The sequence below is a fragment of the Cucurbita pepo genome, chromosome 6, assembly GCF_057944985.1.
Source record: "Cucurbita pepo subsp. pepo isolate OVF chromosome 6, ASM5794498v1, whole genome shotgun sequence".
NCBI lineage: Eukaryota > Viridiplantae > Streptophyta > Magnoliopsida > Cucurbitales > Cucurbitaceae > Cucurbita > Cucurbita pepo.
Window position 1 is genome coordinate 515,231 of NC_141803.1, and position 15,255 is coordinate 530,485.

At 37.8% G+C, this 15,255-nt stretch overlaps 3 protein-coding genes across 8 annotated transcripts; 1 reads left to right on the forward strand and 2 right to left on the reverse strand.

Annotated features, from left to right (window-relative positions):
• On the reverse strand, positions 1-1,003 carry LOC111797187 (SAUR-like auxin-responsive protein family). Its single transcript, XM_023680130.2, has one exon. The coding sequence runs from the start codon at positions 926-928 to the stop codon at positions 476-478; it is 453 nt and encodes a 150-aa protein (XP_023535898.1). The 5' UTR covers positions 929-1,003; the 3' UTR covers positions 1-475.
• A 4,457-nt stretch (positions 1,004-5,460) lies between these two features.
• On the reverse strand, positions 5,461-8,247 carry LOC111796686 (DNA-directed RNA polymerase I subunit rpa43). Of its 4 annotated transcripts, XR_002815395.2 has the most exons (8): positions 8,055-8,247; positions 7,402-7,553; positions 7,192-7,301; positions 6,994-7,079; positions 6,694-6,798; positions 6,462-6,612; positions 6,189-6,259; positions 5,461-5,801 (listed from the first exon to the last, which is right to left on the reverse strand). XR_002815395.2 is itself a non-coding variant. In XM_087124580.1 (7 exons), the coding sequence occupies exons 1-6, from the start codon at positions 8,162-8,164 to the stop codon at positions 6,504-6,506; spliced, it is 672 nt and encodes a 223-aa protein (XP_086980706.1). In that variant the 5' UTR covers positions 8,165-8,247; the 3' UTR covers positions 5,461-5,801; positions 6,462-6,503. The 4 variants fall into 4 exon arrangements, 3 of the variants coding, with proteins under 3 accessions (XP_086980706.1, XP_023535184.2, XP_086980705.1); XM_087124580.1 differs by lacking the exon at positions 6,189-6,259; XM_023679416.2 differs by having other exon boundaries at positions 5,461-6,259.
• A 2,255-nt stretch (positions 8,248-10,502) lies between these two features.
• On the forward strand, positions 10,503-15,244 carry LOC111797317 (auxin response factor 5). 3 transcript variants are annotated; one of them, XM_023680295.2, is made up of 14 exons: positions 10,503-10,753; positions 10,965-11,139; positions 11,220-11,332; positions 11,417-11,515; positions 11,610-11,666; positions 11,743-11,895; positions 11,971-12,055; positions 12,129-12,219; positions 12,300-12,464; positions 12,535-12,657; positions 12,743-12,954; positions 13,026-14,215; positions 14,386-14,576; positions 14,727-15,244. In XM_023680295.2, the coding sequence occupies exons 2-14, from the start codon at positions 11,028-11,030 to the stop codon at positions 14,866-14,868; spliced, it is 2,733 nt and encodes a 910-aa protein (XP_023536063.2). In that variant the 5' UTR covers positions 10,503-10,753; positions 10,965-11,027; the 3' UTR covers positions 14,869-15,244. The 3 variants fall into 3 exon arrangements, with proteins under 3 accessions (XP_023536063.2, XP_086980796.1, XP_023536064.2); XM_087124670.1 differs by having other exon boundaries at positions 10,504-11,139; XM_023680296.2 differs by having other exon boundaries at positions 10,504-11,139; positions 13,029-14,215.
• Positions 15,245-15,255: the final 11 nt, after the last annotated feature.

Here is a 15,255-nt window from a genome sequence, read left to right on the forward strand (position 1 = left end):
TGTTACAACCGTATCAATTTTTGTTTTCCTTTTCAAAACAAATTAACATACTCGCATTTCAAATTGGTTCATCAAATTTCCCATTCAATCAATTAATTTACACAGAAGCACAGCTGAGGCATTCTTCTTCTTCCTCCTTCCTCAGTCCTCCTCAGTTTCGCCCCGACTCCGATTCGAGCTCGGGACGACACGGTGAAATGATACCTCCACCACTTTTGCCATCTCCACAAGCATTCTCCGGGGGGTTACAAAAACTCCCTCACAATAATCCTCCTCTTGCCCTGTTCATATATATGTGGCAACAGGGATGTGGGGACTAAAAAACCAATAAATAAAAAAGGACCCCCACATTAGATTTAATTAAAATTACGACCCATCTCGGGTTCCTCAAAACCCACTCAAATCTGGATCTTGTTCTTCTTCTTCTTCTTCTTCTTCTTGTTCGCTTTGACTCCGACGGTTTTACAAAAATTGATTACCAGATGGATTTCTCGGCTAACCCATGAAGCAAAGGCCGAGATTCCGGCCACAAATCGAGGCCGGTTCTGATTCCGATATGGCAGTAAGTTTGAAATTCGTCTAATTTCACGAACCGCCCCGAGTTGGGCGAATCGGATCTGGAGATGAACCGGATGACTTCCTCGAAAACCGACTCGTCGCAAGGGATCGCCAACGGGCCTTGGTTGGTGAACCCGTACTCCTCTTCGGCTTGGACCAGAAGCTTCTTGAAAACCGGGTGGTTCAAGTAAGTGGCTCGGACGACGAACCGCCGGCAGCTGGTTCCAACGCAGACAGCCACATGTCCGGCGGGTACGTCAGAAGGGATGCGGTTAGCAGACATTCGGGCCTTGTTGCGCCACCGTCGGAGCATTTGCCTGAGCCTGACAATGTGGCGGATTTTGCTGCATTTTCCGACTCCGGCCGACATGTTTTGAAAGGGAGAAAAATGGAAATTGAATGTGAGATTTGGAAGGTGTGTTTGGAAGTTGGGGAGTTTTTGCGTGGGTGATGGCGGAGGATTTTATAGACACTTTCCTGTCCAAAATGCCCCTCGTTTTCTTCTATATTTACCACACCACACATCTATTTATTACTTTTTTATTCGTACTGACTGCGTATTTTTTGAGTTACGTTACAACTCCTCCTCGTCCATATTCCGTAAATAAATAATTCCATCAAATCAAATTACTTCCAAAAAAACACCCAACTTTAATTTCAACTTAATCTCTTAATTTCAATCCCAATTTTAGGCATTTTCAAATAAATAAATAATTTATATACTAATTTTCCATCTTCATACGTCAATATATTGACGGGACTAAATTAAGAACATGACTCATACTACATTAGAAATCATAAACCTTTATAAATTCATGATGTTCTTGTTAACTGGTTGATATAATTTGTAAATAAAAAGGTTGTATAATATGATTGGTGAATAAAAAGAAAGGATTGAATTTTATTTTGAATATCCTTTGAACTCGAAATTGACAGCTCGTTTGGGACGGAGACAACAAAACAAGACCAAGAAAGGGCAATGCAAAGTGACAGTTTGTGCAATGTCCGTGCATTATATCTTTTGCTTTTGGCGCACCAAGTGAAGTGCCAATTCAAACCCACCACCACATGCTCACTCTATTTTCATCCCTCCTTCTCTTCTCCTTCCCCCCCCAAAACTCTAATTAAATCACGTCCAAATAAAGTTGTTTGTTCTTATCTTCCATTCTTTCTAACAAATTGTTACACCATCTATGTCTGCTTCTATATTTTCCACGTGTTTTTTTCTTATTTAAGTAACTAAATTATTATAAGAATTATAAGACTCCAATGTGAAATTTGATGGCTCCCCATTCTCTTACATTCACTACTTGTTTTGAATTGCTTATAGAACTGGAGATTGTTTGGTTCGTTCATTCATACTAAAGTGGTTGGGTTTCGCTTGGGTTCGAGTCCATGGAAGATGCCCTCTTTTAAATTTTTTTTCCAAATAAACAAAATAGAAATATTTTATTGGTCAAAAAGGGAATAAATAATTTAGCATTCTCCTAATTTCTGACAATCCCCATGTGCGCCTATGCCCCATCTCCTCTGTCCTTTTCAAACCAAAACTTTTCTTCCTTAATCCCCATTTTGCCCCCATCCATTTCAACAATTTCCACTTTTCTCCCCCACATATAGCTTTTGAAAATAACAAGGTCAATACAGGTCCAGAAGTCCTTGCAAAGGGCAATGGCCCCACACCCATGTTCAGTAACCCAAGCCATTCCCCCGGTTCATCCCCCATTAAATAAAAGCATATAAATTAAATCCCACCCGCTAAGATTTTCAAGAATCCAAAAAAAAAAACCATTATTTTCTACTCTCAATATTATTATTTTCAAAGTTGTTCCGTTGGAGTTATATGAAAATTCATATATAACAAATTTTGTGATCTTTATCTCTGTTTTTATTAAGACATTGATGCTGAGATGAAGATTTTCGAGAATATTTGCAACATTTAAGGAATAGTAATGTTTTAATTATTGAGCTCCCACCCTAACCCACATTTCTCGCATCCAATATTAATAATCTCATGTTTTGTAATTTACTTTCAATTCTTTTAATTATTTCGGGAATCAATTCTTCAAATAATTCATTTAATATGAGATTTTATATTGATTCAAGAGTGAAACGAAACATATCTTTTAAGAGTATGAAAACATTTCATTTACAAATTTTTATATGTTGTAATGGGTTTGGGCTATTAAAAGAAAAAAAAAAGAAAAAAAAAAGAAAAAAAAAAGAAAAGAGAAATTTAAGAGAATTTGATGGGATTAAGGTACAAAATATTACGTCATCATGTGTTGTGTACTTTAAGATTTATTCGACCGTGACTAAATTATTACCAAACAAAAAATAAAATAAAATAAAAAAACATAGAAACTTTATTTCTATTTTACTGCTACTTTTGTTTAAAAAATATAATCCGACACGTCGTTTGGTTGTACGTAGTTACAAGCTTTTGTTGGAAGTTGGAGAAGAGAGTACATTTGGTTGTTGTCGTAAAGGAATCTCATCAACCTTTTTTCATCCACTACCCATATCCATAATTAAATAAATTAATTTTCTTAATAAATATCCGGACGCTAAATTACTTATTAATTCCAATTAATTAATACTTTCACACTCTAATATTCCCGTAGCTGAGTTGGCACAAAACTATTTCTTTAAATAAATATATCAAAACTCCGTCGTTCTGCTTCCATTTACGTGGGGGTCTTTTCTTTTATTGTATATTATTTTTAATTTTTAATTTTTACCTAATTTGGGTGCCTGCCGTACATAAACAACTTCAGCAGTTGGTTAACTGCCTCAGAATTCATAGTTTATTTGACTCATAATTACGTAGTTATTGCATTGTAAATATGTTTCTTATTTTACATAGCTTTCTCGTTTTATTTCCATATTCGACTGCCCACCACGCATTCTACTTTCCACGCTTTGCTCCATCTTCTACACGACACTAACCAAACATGACAAGCTACTTAGCAAATCTACGAGCAATTTTGTTGAAAATTATCAAAAGAAGTAGTCTCATGTTGGATAATTCAGAGGAAGATCATAGATATAAGTAGCAAAAATGACAAAAGTGGAACAAAAAAAAAAAAAAAAAAAAAAAATATTGTTTATGCTGAGTCAAATGGCAAAGGTTTTGAGTGGAAAGTTGGATGATATCTATATTGGAGGTTGAAAATGTTAGCTTTGAAGGAAGAAAAAGAGAGCGTAGAAGAGTGTAAATAAACAAAAAGGCCACGTCGAAAAGGCACCACCATGCAGCCAAAAGCTAGAAAACAGTACAGATAGAGTAGCACTGAGACGTACATAATATTTCTTTCTTTTGTTGTTCCAACAAAGAATCCACTTTTATGAACCCTCTAACGCATACATCACCAACACCAACTCCCTTTTTTCCTTTAATGTGGTGTTTAACCATTAAAACTCTAAACTCATTGCTGCCTTCCTTTTAGTTTTTTCCCATATAATCATGTCAACGCACGCCCCTCCCCCCTCCCCCCATACACCCATACGCCCACCCACCTACCCTCCTAAACCCTTTACCCTCTGCTTTTCAGACCACCCCTCCCCCCGCCCCATCATTTGGGCGGTGCCATTAGATTACCCTTTATTTATCTTCCATTATTCTCCTCATTTTATATCATAAACCCTTCATGGAATCATCTGTTTATCCACACCACTATAGATACAAAGCATTCGATGAAAATAAAAATACGTTTATCTGTCACCTCATCCGCCAAATTGCGAATTGGTCATTTCCAAGGAATCCGTACTTGCACAGACCGCCCATAACATCCATGCATGCTTCCCTATTTCAAAGCCTTCCAGAATCCTCCGCCGCCCCATTTCTTTCAATCATCCATCATCCTCAGTGTGTGTGTGTGTCTCTACTCAAATCTAAAAGACTTGTTCTTCCACATAATACGACAACCAGCAACCATGAAATTTAAACACCCAAAGTTGGAATTAAAAACAATATGTAGCACGTTATGTAGCCGCATTGCTAGCTGTTATAGCATAACTCCTCATCTGCCATCTCTTTTTGCTGCCCCGCCGCTCTCTCCCTTTCTGCCATTTGTCTTCTGAATCAAACATCGAACTTGGCTCCTTTAAACCATAATCAATCTAAATTATCGCCTTCTTTATGGAGTTTTTATTAACAAGATTGTCAAATTACATAACTTCATCTGGGTTTTTCTGGATGAAGGAGGTCAAAATCCATGATTATTTCTGCAAACAAATCATTGGAGCTTTTGAAAGGGCGCCAAATGATTGATAATGATTAGTAAGGCTGCCCTTTAGATTAGATTTGGGTCGTTGGAGCTTATTCAACCTCATAATTAGAGACCCAAATAGATGCCAGCAAGCCAGTCAGTTGAACATCGCATTCAAATTCACCAACCATTAGATTTCCAGAGCCGACCCTTAGAATATCTTTGAATAAGACTTGGTCTTCTAAGGCCCCTTTCAATCATTAAGCTTTCAAAGTCGTTTGAGATTAATTTTATTACTACTTGTGTTATGAGCATTGAATGAAGAAGTGATTTAATATTCGAAGATGAATGGCAGAGGGCTTTGATTTGGCAAGCTCAGTTTGCAGGTTCCAAACAAGAGAAAGAAATGAAGTCCGAGAACGTGCAAGAGTTGTGTTCTGACAAAGAGATGATGTTTTTTCATAATCATATCTGAAATTGAAATTTAATCATATCTTTTGAAGATCTTCAAAATCCCTACTTGACACGAAGAAAGAGAGAGAGGGAGATGTCAGAACAGAGAAGATGGTCAAATTCTGAGAGCTAAACCGAACACAGATTCCAAGTTAACAGACGGTCAAATTTATCATGAAACGAGGCAAACACAAAAAGACACCATTTTTTTAAACTCTAGTTTTGATTGGATTGAACGGTTTTGTACTTCCCACTTCATAGTTCATACCATGTTACAAATCCGCCATTGTCGCCCAAAGACAACAATAAAACTGTCATATTGCTGCGTTTGGACTTATCTGATTAAACAAAAAACCATGGATCACATATTCACATGGGAGTTAGATCGTGTAGACCCGGTTCACCTATTTAAAAAACCGGGGCTTTCCTATCCCCAGAACACGAGGAGTACAAAGATTACAACCTTCAACTTCAAAAATGTGAGTAACAATCAGCTCTCTTCTATTACGAATCATTCTGCGGCCCGTTGTTTTGGACAGAACACCCCATACCTTATAAATGATAAATTATTTGCAGCTTCTAAAAAAAAATGGAACCCATGATGGAGGTTAGAGATATAATGGATGCAAATGGAATGTACTTGCAAACAGCAAATCATATCTCACATCTGTTAGAGAGTAAAACAAATTATTCTTTATAAGAGTGTAGAAATCTCACCCTAGTAGACGCGTTTTAAAAATCATGAGACTGACGACAATACATAACCGACTAAAGCAGACAATATCTCAATCATGGATAAAACAATGGTGTGGTCTTGTGTTTAGGCAAGTGATTTTGAATGAAATTAGAAATATAATGTCCAAATCTCAGACAATATTCAGTGAAGTCTAGGATGCTGATATCTGTCATCACCTTCCAGATTGGGCTGTAAAGCATAATTCACTAACCATGTATATTGGCCCTAACCTCATAATATATGCATTTGGGCTATCTCTTCTTAACAGTTGCAAAAATGGGTAGCTGCATTTGTCCACACCCTGATATATAAAGTTAAGTCATTATCAAAGTTGAGGTGATATTCCCAAGCGCAAGGTGCTTCTCCCAAGCATTTCTTACACTAGGAAAACAATTGAATTCAAGTTTACTTTCAAGCAAATTTTTTGGGTAATGAAGATTTTAGGCATGAATTGAGTGACAGCAAGAAATTAGCCATCCTACTGAGGGAGTTGGAAAAGTTACCTGATATGTAGACGATCTATGTTATATGAGAATTAGCATTCTTCAAGATAATCTGGTAGTTTTTTGCTTCTTCGTTTTTGACTGATGGTCATCGTTCAAGATAAGTGCATTTATATCCGTGGCCTCGTCTTCTCTCATCTTCCTTTTGCTCCTACAGAATTTGGCGAAAAAAATTAAAATAATAGATTTGGGGATTATAGCTTAAACCTCACAGAATGTAGTATTATCTCACTTATTAGTTGCTAAGCCTTCAACTGAGTTCTTCTCCAACCGATGAATGCTCCCTGTGTGAGATGGAACAAGAGATCCAGAGATGTGCAGTATTCCCTCATCAAAACTGTAAAGGATGAATTAAGTCACTTCTTATAACATCAAGATATTAAGATCACTGAAGCAGAACAACAAGAATCAGGAAACATCAATAAATATGAGGTTGATGTTCCGGCCCCAATTAATTGAATGAAAACTCCAAGAATAACTTTCCACTTCAATGATACAGAATAAACGTGATTAAAGGGAAAAAAAATCTAACCTCTTCACCAAAAACCGTATCATTGTCCCAACCTTTATTACATGGTGCTTGTTAGCTCTACTGACAAGCATTTCTTCTCCATGTCTCTATGTCAAAATCAATGCATAATACAATCAGAACAGGATATCAAGAACTTCCTTCTCATATGTACAACAAAGGGAAAGGTATGAATTCTCAAGTACAATGCACAAAACATACTGTTATATGCTTGAATTCGCTGCGAATGTCTTCATCGGTTATTACAGCAGAAGCAAAACCCAAGACAATAACATGGATTGATTCTTGCTTAAGCTTCACCACCTTTCCCTCTGAAGTGATAACCAAACTATCAGAAAAGCATGGACAACTTAAACTCTAGATGTGTTGTTTTTCCTAATGGCAATACCGTGAGAATCATAGAAAACCAACCTAAAAGCATGTTTGGTTTTGGAGAGAAAAGTAATAGCTTTGCCTTTATTGTCACGGCAAAGTAAGGGTGCACTCCAGATAGAATCTTCGCACTTTTATCAATAATTTTGGCCTCATAAGCCAGTAGCACGCCCTCAAATTTTTCATCAAATCTACACGCGGAGTACAGTTTAAACAAAGTCAGTTCAATACAAGTTCACATATATGTACCACATAAATGAAATTGAATGCTGATTGAATGAAGCAAAAGAAGCAGCAATGACAATCACTAGAAGTCCAACTTTTGCGCCTTTGTGTCCAAATTAAATGAAGAACATCTCTATTCCCTAATCATGGAAGTCACAAAAACTTACATTCTGAGTTCACAAACAACAGCACAACCAGGTGTTTCTTTCTTCAATACAGAATAGCAAGCCAGCAAAGAAAAAAACGGCAGTTGATAAAAATGCAGGAAAAAACTAAGTTAAATTGCGGCGAAATTGAAGGTTGTACTAGTCAAATTCTGCCATTAAAAGATAGCATCCCCAATCAAGATGCACAAAGAAAAAAAATAAATACATCAACAAAGCAACAGTATCAGTAACTGGAAAAGATTGTGATTGCAGGCAATTAGAGACGAGAATTGTTGAAAGCGTAAAAGAAGTTCGAGTTACTTTAGAAGCATAGCGCCGAGCTCGCGAAGAATCGCTTGCGAAACCTTGTTACTTTTGGCTGGGTGAAGATATATAACCAAATCGGCATCCGACACCTTGAGCCCTTCCATTGAAACGACGACCGCAACAAGGAGTAGAGGAAGAATCCGCAGCGCCGGAGAAGAAAGAGCGCGCGAGAAGGTAAAAATAAAAAATAAAAATAACAAAATAACAAAATTGGGCCTAAATAAGAACATAAAGGGCCGGAATTAATGGGCTTGAGGGTGGGTTAGGAAACCGGCCCAAAATAGAGAGGAGGAATATAGATGAAGGCCTTGAAGGGCGGCCCAGCGGTAAATAAATAAATAAATAAATAAATAAATGTATTTTAATTAAAAAAAAAAATAATAATAAATAAAAAGGAAAGGGGAGGGTTAGAGACAAAATGGAGGTGTGTTTTGATGAGCAAAAAAGAGAGGAGATTGTCCCCTGGAAACCCTACACATTTCACTGCTTCATGTTCCCCTCATACCACGCCTCCTTTCCTCTTCTCTGCTTCTGGACCCCTTTCTCTGTCTCTCTCTCCCATTATATTATATTATATTATATTATTATTTTATTTTTATTTAAAAAATCATTCTATTTCTAATCCCAATTACTAATAATAATCCCATTCATTTATTAGCCGTATATATAAGGAGGAATTCCTCATTAATTAATTCTTTTTATTTTTGTTTACATAAATAGAAATAAATAAATAAATACATTATATATATATTTGGAACACTCCAAGGTATTCTTCACTTAATTGGTTGGTTGATGATGCAGATTTTTCGTTTCCTGCAAAATAATTATTTATTTATTTATTTTGGGAGACAGTCAAAAAAGTGAACTTTACGTGGAAGATGGGATCGAATGAGTCTGACAATGTTCAATGGGGCCCACGCGTGAGCCTCACCTTGTTTACCGTAATTTATATTAAATAATAAATAAATAAATAAAACAGGGGAGGGTTCCGTGCATGACAATCACGTGCCCTCGACGCCGTTTTGGAAATAACGATTTTTATTTCATTTTTTTAACATATGCTAGTTGCTTTGTTTAATATTATAATGTCAAGTTGTGAGTATAAGATAATGTTGGACTTCTTTGTAAAATTTCGATGTAAATTTCTTAATTATTGCTTCTAATCTAATTATGTTGTGTAAACATAAATAAATATTACAAGTTACCCAACCAAAGTAGGTGGACATTTAATTAAGACTCCTTTTATTTTTAGAAATAAATTGTGTGGAGTACAAGATTTATTTATTTATTTATTTATTCAAATGCTTAAAAATATGAAATTTAAGAAATTATTACTTTGTACTATTTGTCTTAAGAGTGCAAACAATATAATACAAGAGTGTGGTAACATTATTACTTATTTGTCTATGAAAAGTAAGCGTTAAAAAAAAATATACATACCAGAATTATTATTTTATTTATATTTCGTAATCTTTGTAGATATATGTTGGTTCTTTTAGAAACTAGAAGAAGAAAAATTTAGCAGAAATATTGATTACTTATGTGCATGCCAAACTCGAACCCATTTCCTTTATTTATTCAATTCATTAGCCTTTGACCATATTATATACCCATAAAGTAAATCCTCATCCCATTTTGGTGTAAGTTGCAAGTGGATTTAGCTCATCATTATTCATGAATATAAAAGATTATTTTCTTTTATTACGTTCTAACATTATAATTGGGGCGAAGAAAATTTGAATGTATTTAAAATTAATTAAGTAAAAAATGATTGAGTATAGAAATAAAAGAATAAGAGGCGTCCCATAATGGGTAAAAGGCAGCAAGGGAATAAAACATTCACATACCCCACCCCCTTCCTACACCTCCTGTTAATTTGCCGCGAATCGCACGCGCGATGAGCGCAAACTTGATATTATTGCCGCAACCCACCGCCAAATCAAACCCGCCGTTCTCATTCCCTTTATTCTTTATAATAAGGTTAAATTACACATTTACCCTCATTTATCTCCTAATTTTTGTATAGACGGTCAAAATTAACTTTGTGACGTAATAAAAACATATTTATTTTTTAAAAATGTTAATAAATCAATCAATAATATTGAGTTTCTTACAATTTAAAAGTTATTTATATGAAAATTGATCCAAAAAGTAAAACTTTATACTAGTTTAACCAATTTAAAAGTAAAAAGTGAAGTATTTTTTTCTTTTACAGAAATAACAACGAAATGAAAATATATTTATATTATCTTACAAGAATAATAATTAATGTAATAAAAAAAGAAAAGGGAGAATGGAGGAAGACGAAAATCCAATGGCTATTTGAAATAATCGGTGCTAAAATGCGCCGGTTGACACTCTTCCTTTCCACCAATCCCATTCTCGCTCTTCTCCGAAAAGACAATCTCTCTCTCTCTCTCTCTCTCTCTCTCTCACTCATAGTCCTTCTTTGTGTACTGTTTTCGTGTTCTCATAGCCTTTCTCTGCTTTTCCTCCAATTGTTTACTATTATTTTTCCTACTTTCTGTTGACACCCTTTAATTTTGGTTCTCTATAACAGTTTAAAGCTGCAAAGAAATGGGGTTATACGGATGCGAGCGCAGGATAAGAGCATGCACATTCTTTCCAGTTTTGAGAGGAGAGAGAGAGATAGAGATTCCGAAAGGGAAATGCCGGAAGCAGCAAGGCTTAAGGTGAGGTGTGAGTAGGAAGGGTGGAGGGAAGTGGTTGATCCAAAGCTCGGTGTCTATTCAACGTAAAGACAACCACACCCACTTCATCATATGCTTCTTCGATTCCCCTGCTTTTGATGCTATCAGATCCCTTTCATTTCCAGTTTTTGTTCATTCGTCTTGGATTCTCATGCCCTTCTTCCCTTTTTGACTCATGGTATCACTCTCTTAGTCCTCCTCGACCTTTCTTGGATGAGGACCTGAAATTGCCTCGTGATCAAGAGAAGGACACGCCATGAGCTCTGTGGAAGACAAGCTCAAGACACCAATGGGTTTGGTTAATAACACCCCTCAGACTAACCTTCTCGACGAGATGAAGTTGCTGAAACAAATGCAAGATCAAACAGGTTTGTTTCAATTCTGGCAATATGTTTTTTTTTTTTTTTCAAATGGGTATTGCTTAAATGTGCGTTTCTTTGGATTTCAGGGGCCCGGAAGGCTATTAACTCCGAGCTCTGGCACGCGTGTGCTGGTCCGCTTGTTTCCTTGCCCCATGTGGGGAGTCTTGTTTATTACTTTCCTCAGGGACATAGTGAACAGGTGCCAATTGTTGCATTGATGATAATACAGGAAAGGGGGTTTCTTGATGGTTTTATTATTATTATTATTCTTTTTTGCGAACAGGTGGCGGTTTCTACCAAGAGAACAGCAACCTCACAGATTCCAAATTATCCTAATCTTCCCTCTCAGTTGATGTGCCAAGTTCAAAGTGTTACCTTACATGTACGTGCTTTCGTTCATATTGGAATTTGGATCATCCAAATGGAAAATATTTGTTCTGAAGAATCCTCTGCTTTTCTCTTCATTAATGTTTTAGGCTGATAAAGATTCAGATGAAATCTACGCTCAAATGAGCCTTCAACCGGTGAACTCTGTAAGCCAATAGCTTTGAATTTGTGAACAGTTCATAATAGCATCTCTTTTCACGTTCAAATTTGGCCATGGATCAGGAAAAAGATGTCTTCCTTGTTCCGGACTTTGGACTACGGCCGAGTAAACACCCAAATGAATTCTTCTGCAAAACATTGACTGCCAGTGATACCAGCACACATGGTGGGTTCTCAGTGCCACGCAGGGCTGCTGAAAAGCTTTTTCCGCCATTGGTAAGGTTGCAAGTTCATGTCATTTCTTCTCTGCTGTTACCATTCATAGCCTCTATGGTTGATCTTGTGAAACAGGATTACACAATGCAACCACCAACTCAGGAGCTCGTTGTTCGAGACTTGCATGACAATACCTGGACTTTTCGCCACATCTATCGCGGTGAGTATGGTTGGATATGATAATCTACCCCTTAAGTTGTTTTCCTGATGGGGGTATGCCTTGTTTTTTATAGGGCAGCCGAAGCGACACCTTCTCACAACTGGGTGGAGTCTATTTGTGGGAGCAAAGAGGCTTAGAGCAGGCGATTCTGTTCTTTTCATAAGGTAAGGTAGCGTTTTTGCCACTTTTTTGTGTGTCAATGCTATGAAGTTTGAATAATTTGTCTAATGTGACAATCATGTAGGGATGAAAAGTCCCAGTTGCTGATTGGAGTGAGGCGTGCTAACCGGCAACAAACAACATTGCCATCATCGGTACTATCCGCCGACAGTATGCATATAGGAGTTCTTGCTGCTGCAGCTCATGCTGCTGCTAATCGCAGTCCATTCACAATCTTTTACAATCCCAGGTTCCATTAACTTTCAAGAGCCTCAAGTTTAGATTTTTCCAACTTTACATGTGTTTCTTTTTCCCCACAGGGCATGTCCTTCAGAGTTTGTTATTCCCTTAGCCAAATATCGGAAATGTGTATTCGGAACTCAGCTTTCTGCGGGTATGAGGTTCGGGATGATGTTTGAAACAGAGGAGTCGGGAAAACGCCGGTGAGCTTATGACGGGTTTGATTTTGTCCCAATAAATGATCTGGGATGTTCATATAATTGGATTCTAAAGCTATTTGTTGCGCAGATATATGGGTACAATTGTTGGGATTAGCGATTTAGATCCACTTAGGTGGCCAGGTTCCAAGTGGCGAAATCTTCAAGTGGAATGGGATGAGCCAGGGTGCTGCGACAAGCAAAACAGGGTTAGTTCATGGGAAATAGAAACTCCAGAAAGTCTCTTCATTTTTCCTTCTCTGACTTCGGCTCTTAAACGTCCATTACACGGCGGATTTTTGGGTAAGATTATCCCTTTCTGTGACTTTCAGTGTACTCTAAAAGACCATAAAAATGGGAATGTTTCACTTTAGCAGGAGAAACTGATTGGGAAAGTCTGGTGAAGAGACCAATGCTTCGTGTTCCTGAAAATATACGTGGAGATCTTTCATATGCTGCGCCAAATCTATGCTCTGAACCACTGATGAAGATGCTACTGAGGCCTCAACTCGTTAGCCTTCACGGAGCCACCTTACACCAGGATTCAGCTAACAATTTAGTGAAGATACAGGACATGAAGGACATGCAGCCAGAAACCAATTCTAAAATGAAGCAGCCTATTCCGACAGAAACTGCATCTCCCGGGAATCAAAATCCTGATCCCATAAACCCAAATTCATCACCAAAAGAAAGTTTACCAGGAAAAGTGCACACTTCAGCGGCTACTGAAAGTGAATCTCCAACTGGAGCTGATGATGTTTCAACCAATCAGTCCAATACATTGCCCCCGGTCGGAGATTGTGTGGGGGAGAAACTCACTGCTAAAGAAGTGAATATGCAGACCCTTGTGAACCAGCTTTCATTTATGAACCAGAATCAGATCCCCATGCAGTCATGGCCGTTGCAGCCTCAGCTTGAATCACTAATCCAACACCCACAACCAATTGACATGCCTCAGCCTGAATTTACGCTTGATGGTGATGGATGTTTGATTAACCCATCCTGTCTGCCTCTTCCTGGAGTAATGAGATCACCCGGGAACCTTTCCATTTTGGCATTGCAAGAATCCTCAACAGTCTTCCCTGAGGCTCTTAATTTTCCCTTACCCTCAACTGGGCAAGACATGTGGGATCCTCTTAATAATATAAGATTCTCTTCTAACCTGAATTGTATGGGTAATGCAAATGTATTGAGAGCCGTTTCAGACGAGAGCAACAACCAAAGTGGGATATATAGCTGTTCTAACCTTGAAATCAGTAATGGTGGAAATACTTTGGTTGATCCTGCTGTTTCGAGTACTATTCTTGATGATTATTGCGCATTGAAAGATGCTGACTTCCCACATCCTTCAGATTGCTTGGTTGGAAACTTCAGCTCAAGCCAAGATGTTCAGTCTCAGATTACCTCTGCTGCTAGTCTTGGAGATTCTCAGGCTTTCTCCAGGCAAGACTTCCATGATAATTCAGGTGGTACTTCCTCTTGCAATGTGGATTTTGATGAGGGCAGTCTTCTGCATAACGGCTCCTGGAATCAAGTCGTACCGCCCATGAGAACTTACACCAAGGTAGGTATCTGTGGTTTTTCTACTAGTTATGGTAACTGGCATGATGTTCTTAGTCTGATGGGATTGCATTTACATTACCATGAACAAGGCTGTCTTATTTATGCTGTCACAATGAGAATTGATCTCAAAATTGTTACTGTGCTCTTGTTTCCCTACTCTCAAAATGACAGGTCCAGAAGGCAGGATCTGTTGGGAGGTCTATTGATGTCACTAGTTTTAAGAACTACGACGAACTGTGCTCCGCTATCGAATGCATGTTTGGACTTGAAGGGTTGCTTAATGACCCGAGAGGCTCAGGATGGAAACTGGTTTATGTCGATTATGAGAATGACGTCTTGCTTATTGGCGATGATCCATGGGAGTAAGTTTTCTTCTCGCTATAAGTCCGATTCTTGTTTGTTTAAATATCTTTAGCCTGAAGAGTTGAGAAATAGCAGCTCCTGAATTCAACAAGTCATCTTAGTATTATAGTTGTAATCTTTTGCTGGATTCCCTGGGATGATGTCTGCAGGGAATTTGTGAGCTGTGTACGGTGCATCAGAATCTTGTCGCCTTCAGAAGTTAAGCAAATGAGCGAAGAGGGAATGAAGCTTCTCAACAGTGCTATGATGCAAGGCATCAATTGCTCCATGCCAGAAGGTGGCCGAGGTTAAGACTCAGTTTTCCTTAACCAGTCATGAAGGCCGATTCTTCTTCTTCGGTAGGCGAGAATCGAGTTTAGTATAATTACTGTCACAAGCTCGAAGAAGGCCGAGTGTTAGCATGAAGCTTTCGTCTTGATTGCTGGGAGCTGTAGTTGAAGTAGATTCAGTTCCTGCAAAATTGTACTCTTTCTGAATTCAGTAGAACAAAAGAAAAAACTTCAACAAGTTAGCCATGCTGCGCCTTCTGAAGGTATACCCACGAACCATCCATCTGGGTATGCGAGGTTCATGATGGAGCCTTATCTTTGTTGCCTGTCTTTCATTTGCATATTTCCGTTGTCTAGAGATTTTACAGTAAGATAATATATTCTAGAGTTTTTGCTCATATTTCTTACA

Bases quoted from the DNA above. Each gene is read 5' to 3' on its own strand.
- LOC111796686 (XM_087124580.1), bottom strand. From the start codon at position 8,164: ATGGAAGGGCTCAAGGTGTCGGATGCCGATTTGGTTATATATCTTCAC. The intron at 7,302-7,401 runs GTTGGTTTTCTA...TTATCACTTCAG, and splicing joins AAAACCAAACATGCTTTTAG to AGGGAAAGGTGGTGAAGCTT. The intron at 7,080-7,191 runs GTATGTTTTGTG...ATTTTGACATAG, and splicing joins GCGAATTCAAGCATATAACA to AGACATGGAGAAGAAATGCT.
- LOC111797317 (XM_023680295.2), top strand. From the start codon at position 11,028: ATGAGCTCTGTGGAAGACAAGCTCAAGACACCAATGGGTTTGGTTAAT. The intron at 11,896-11,970 runs GTAAGGTTGCAA...CTTGTGAAACAG, and splicing joins AAAAGCTTTTTCCGCCATTG to GATTACACAATGCAACCACC. The intron at 14,216-14,385 runs GTAGGTATCTGT...TCAAAATGACAG, and splicing joins CCATGAGAACTTACACCAAG to GTCCAGAAGGCAGGATCTGT.
- LOC111797187 (XM_023680130.2), bottom strand. From the start codon at position 928: ATGTCGGCCGGAGTCGGAAAATGCAGCAAAATCCGCCACATTGTCAGG.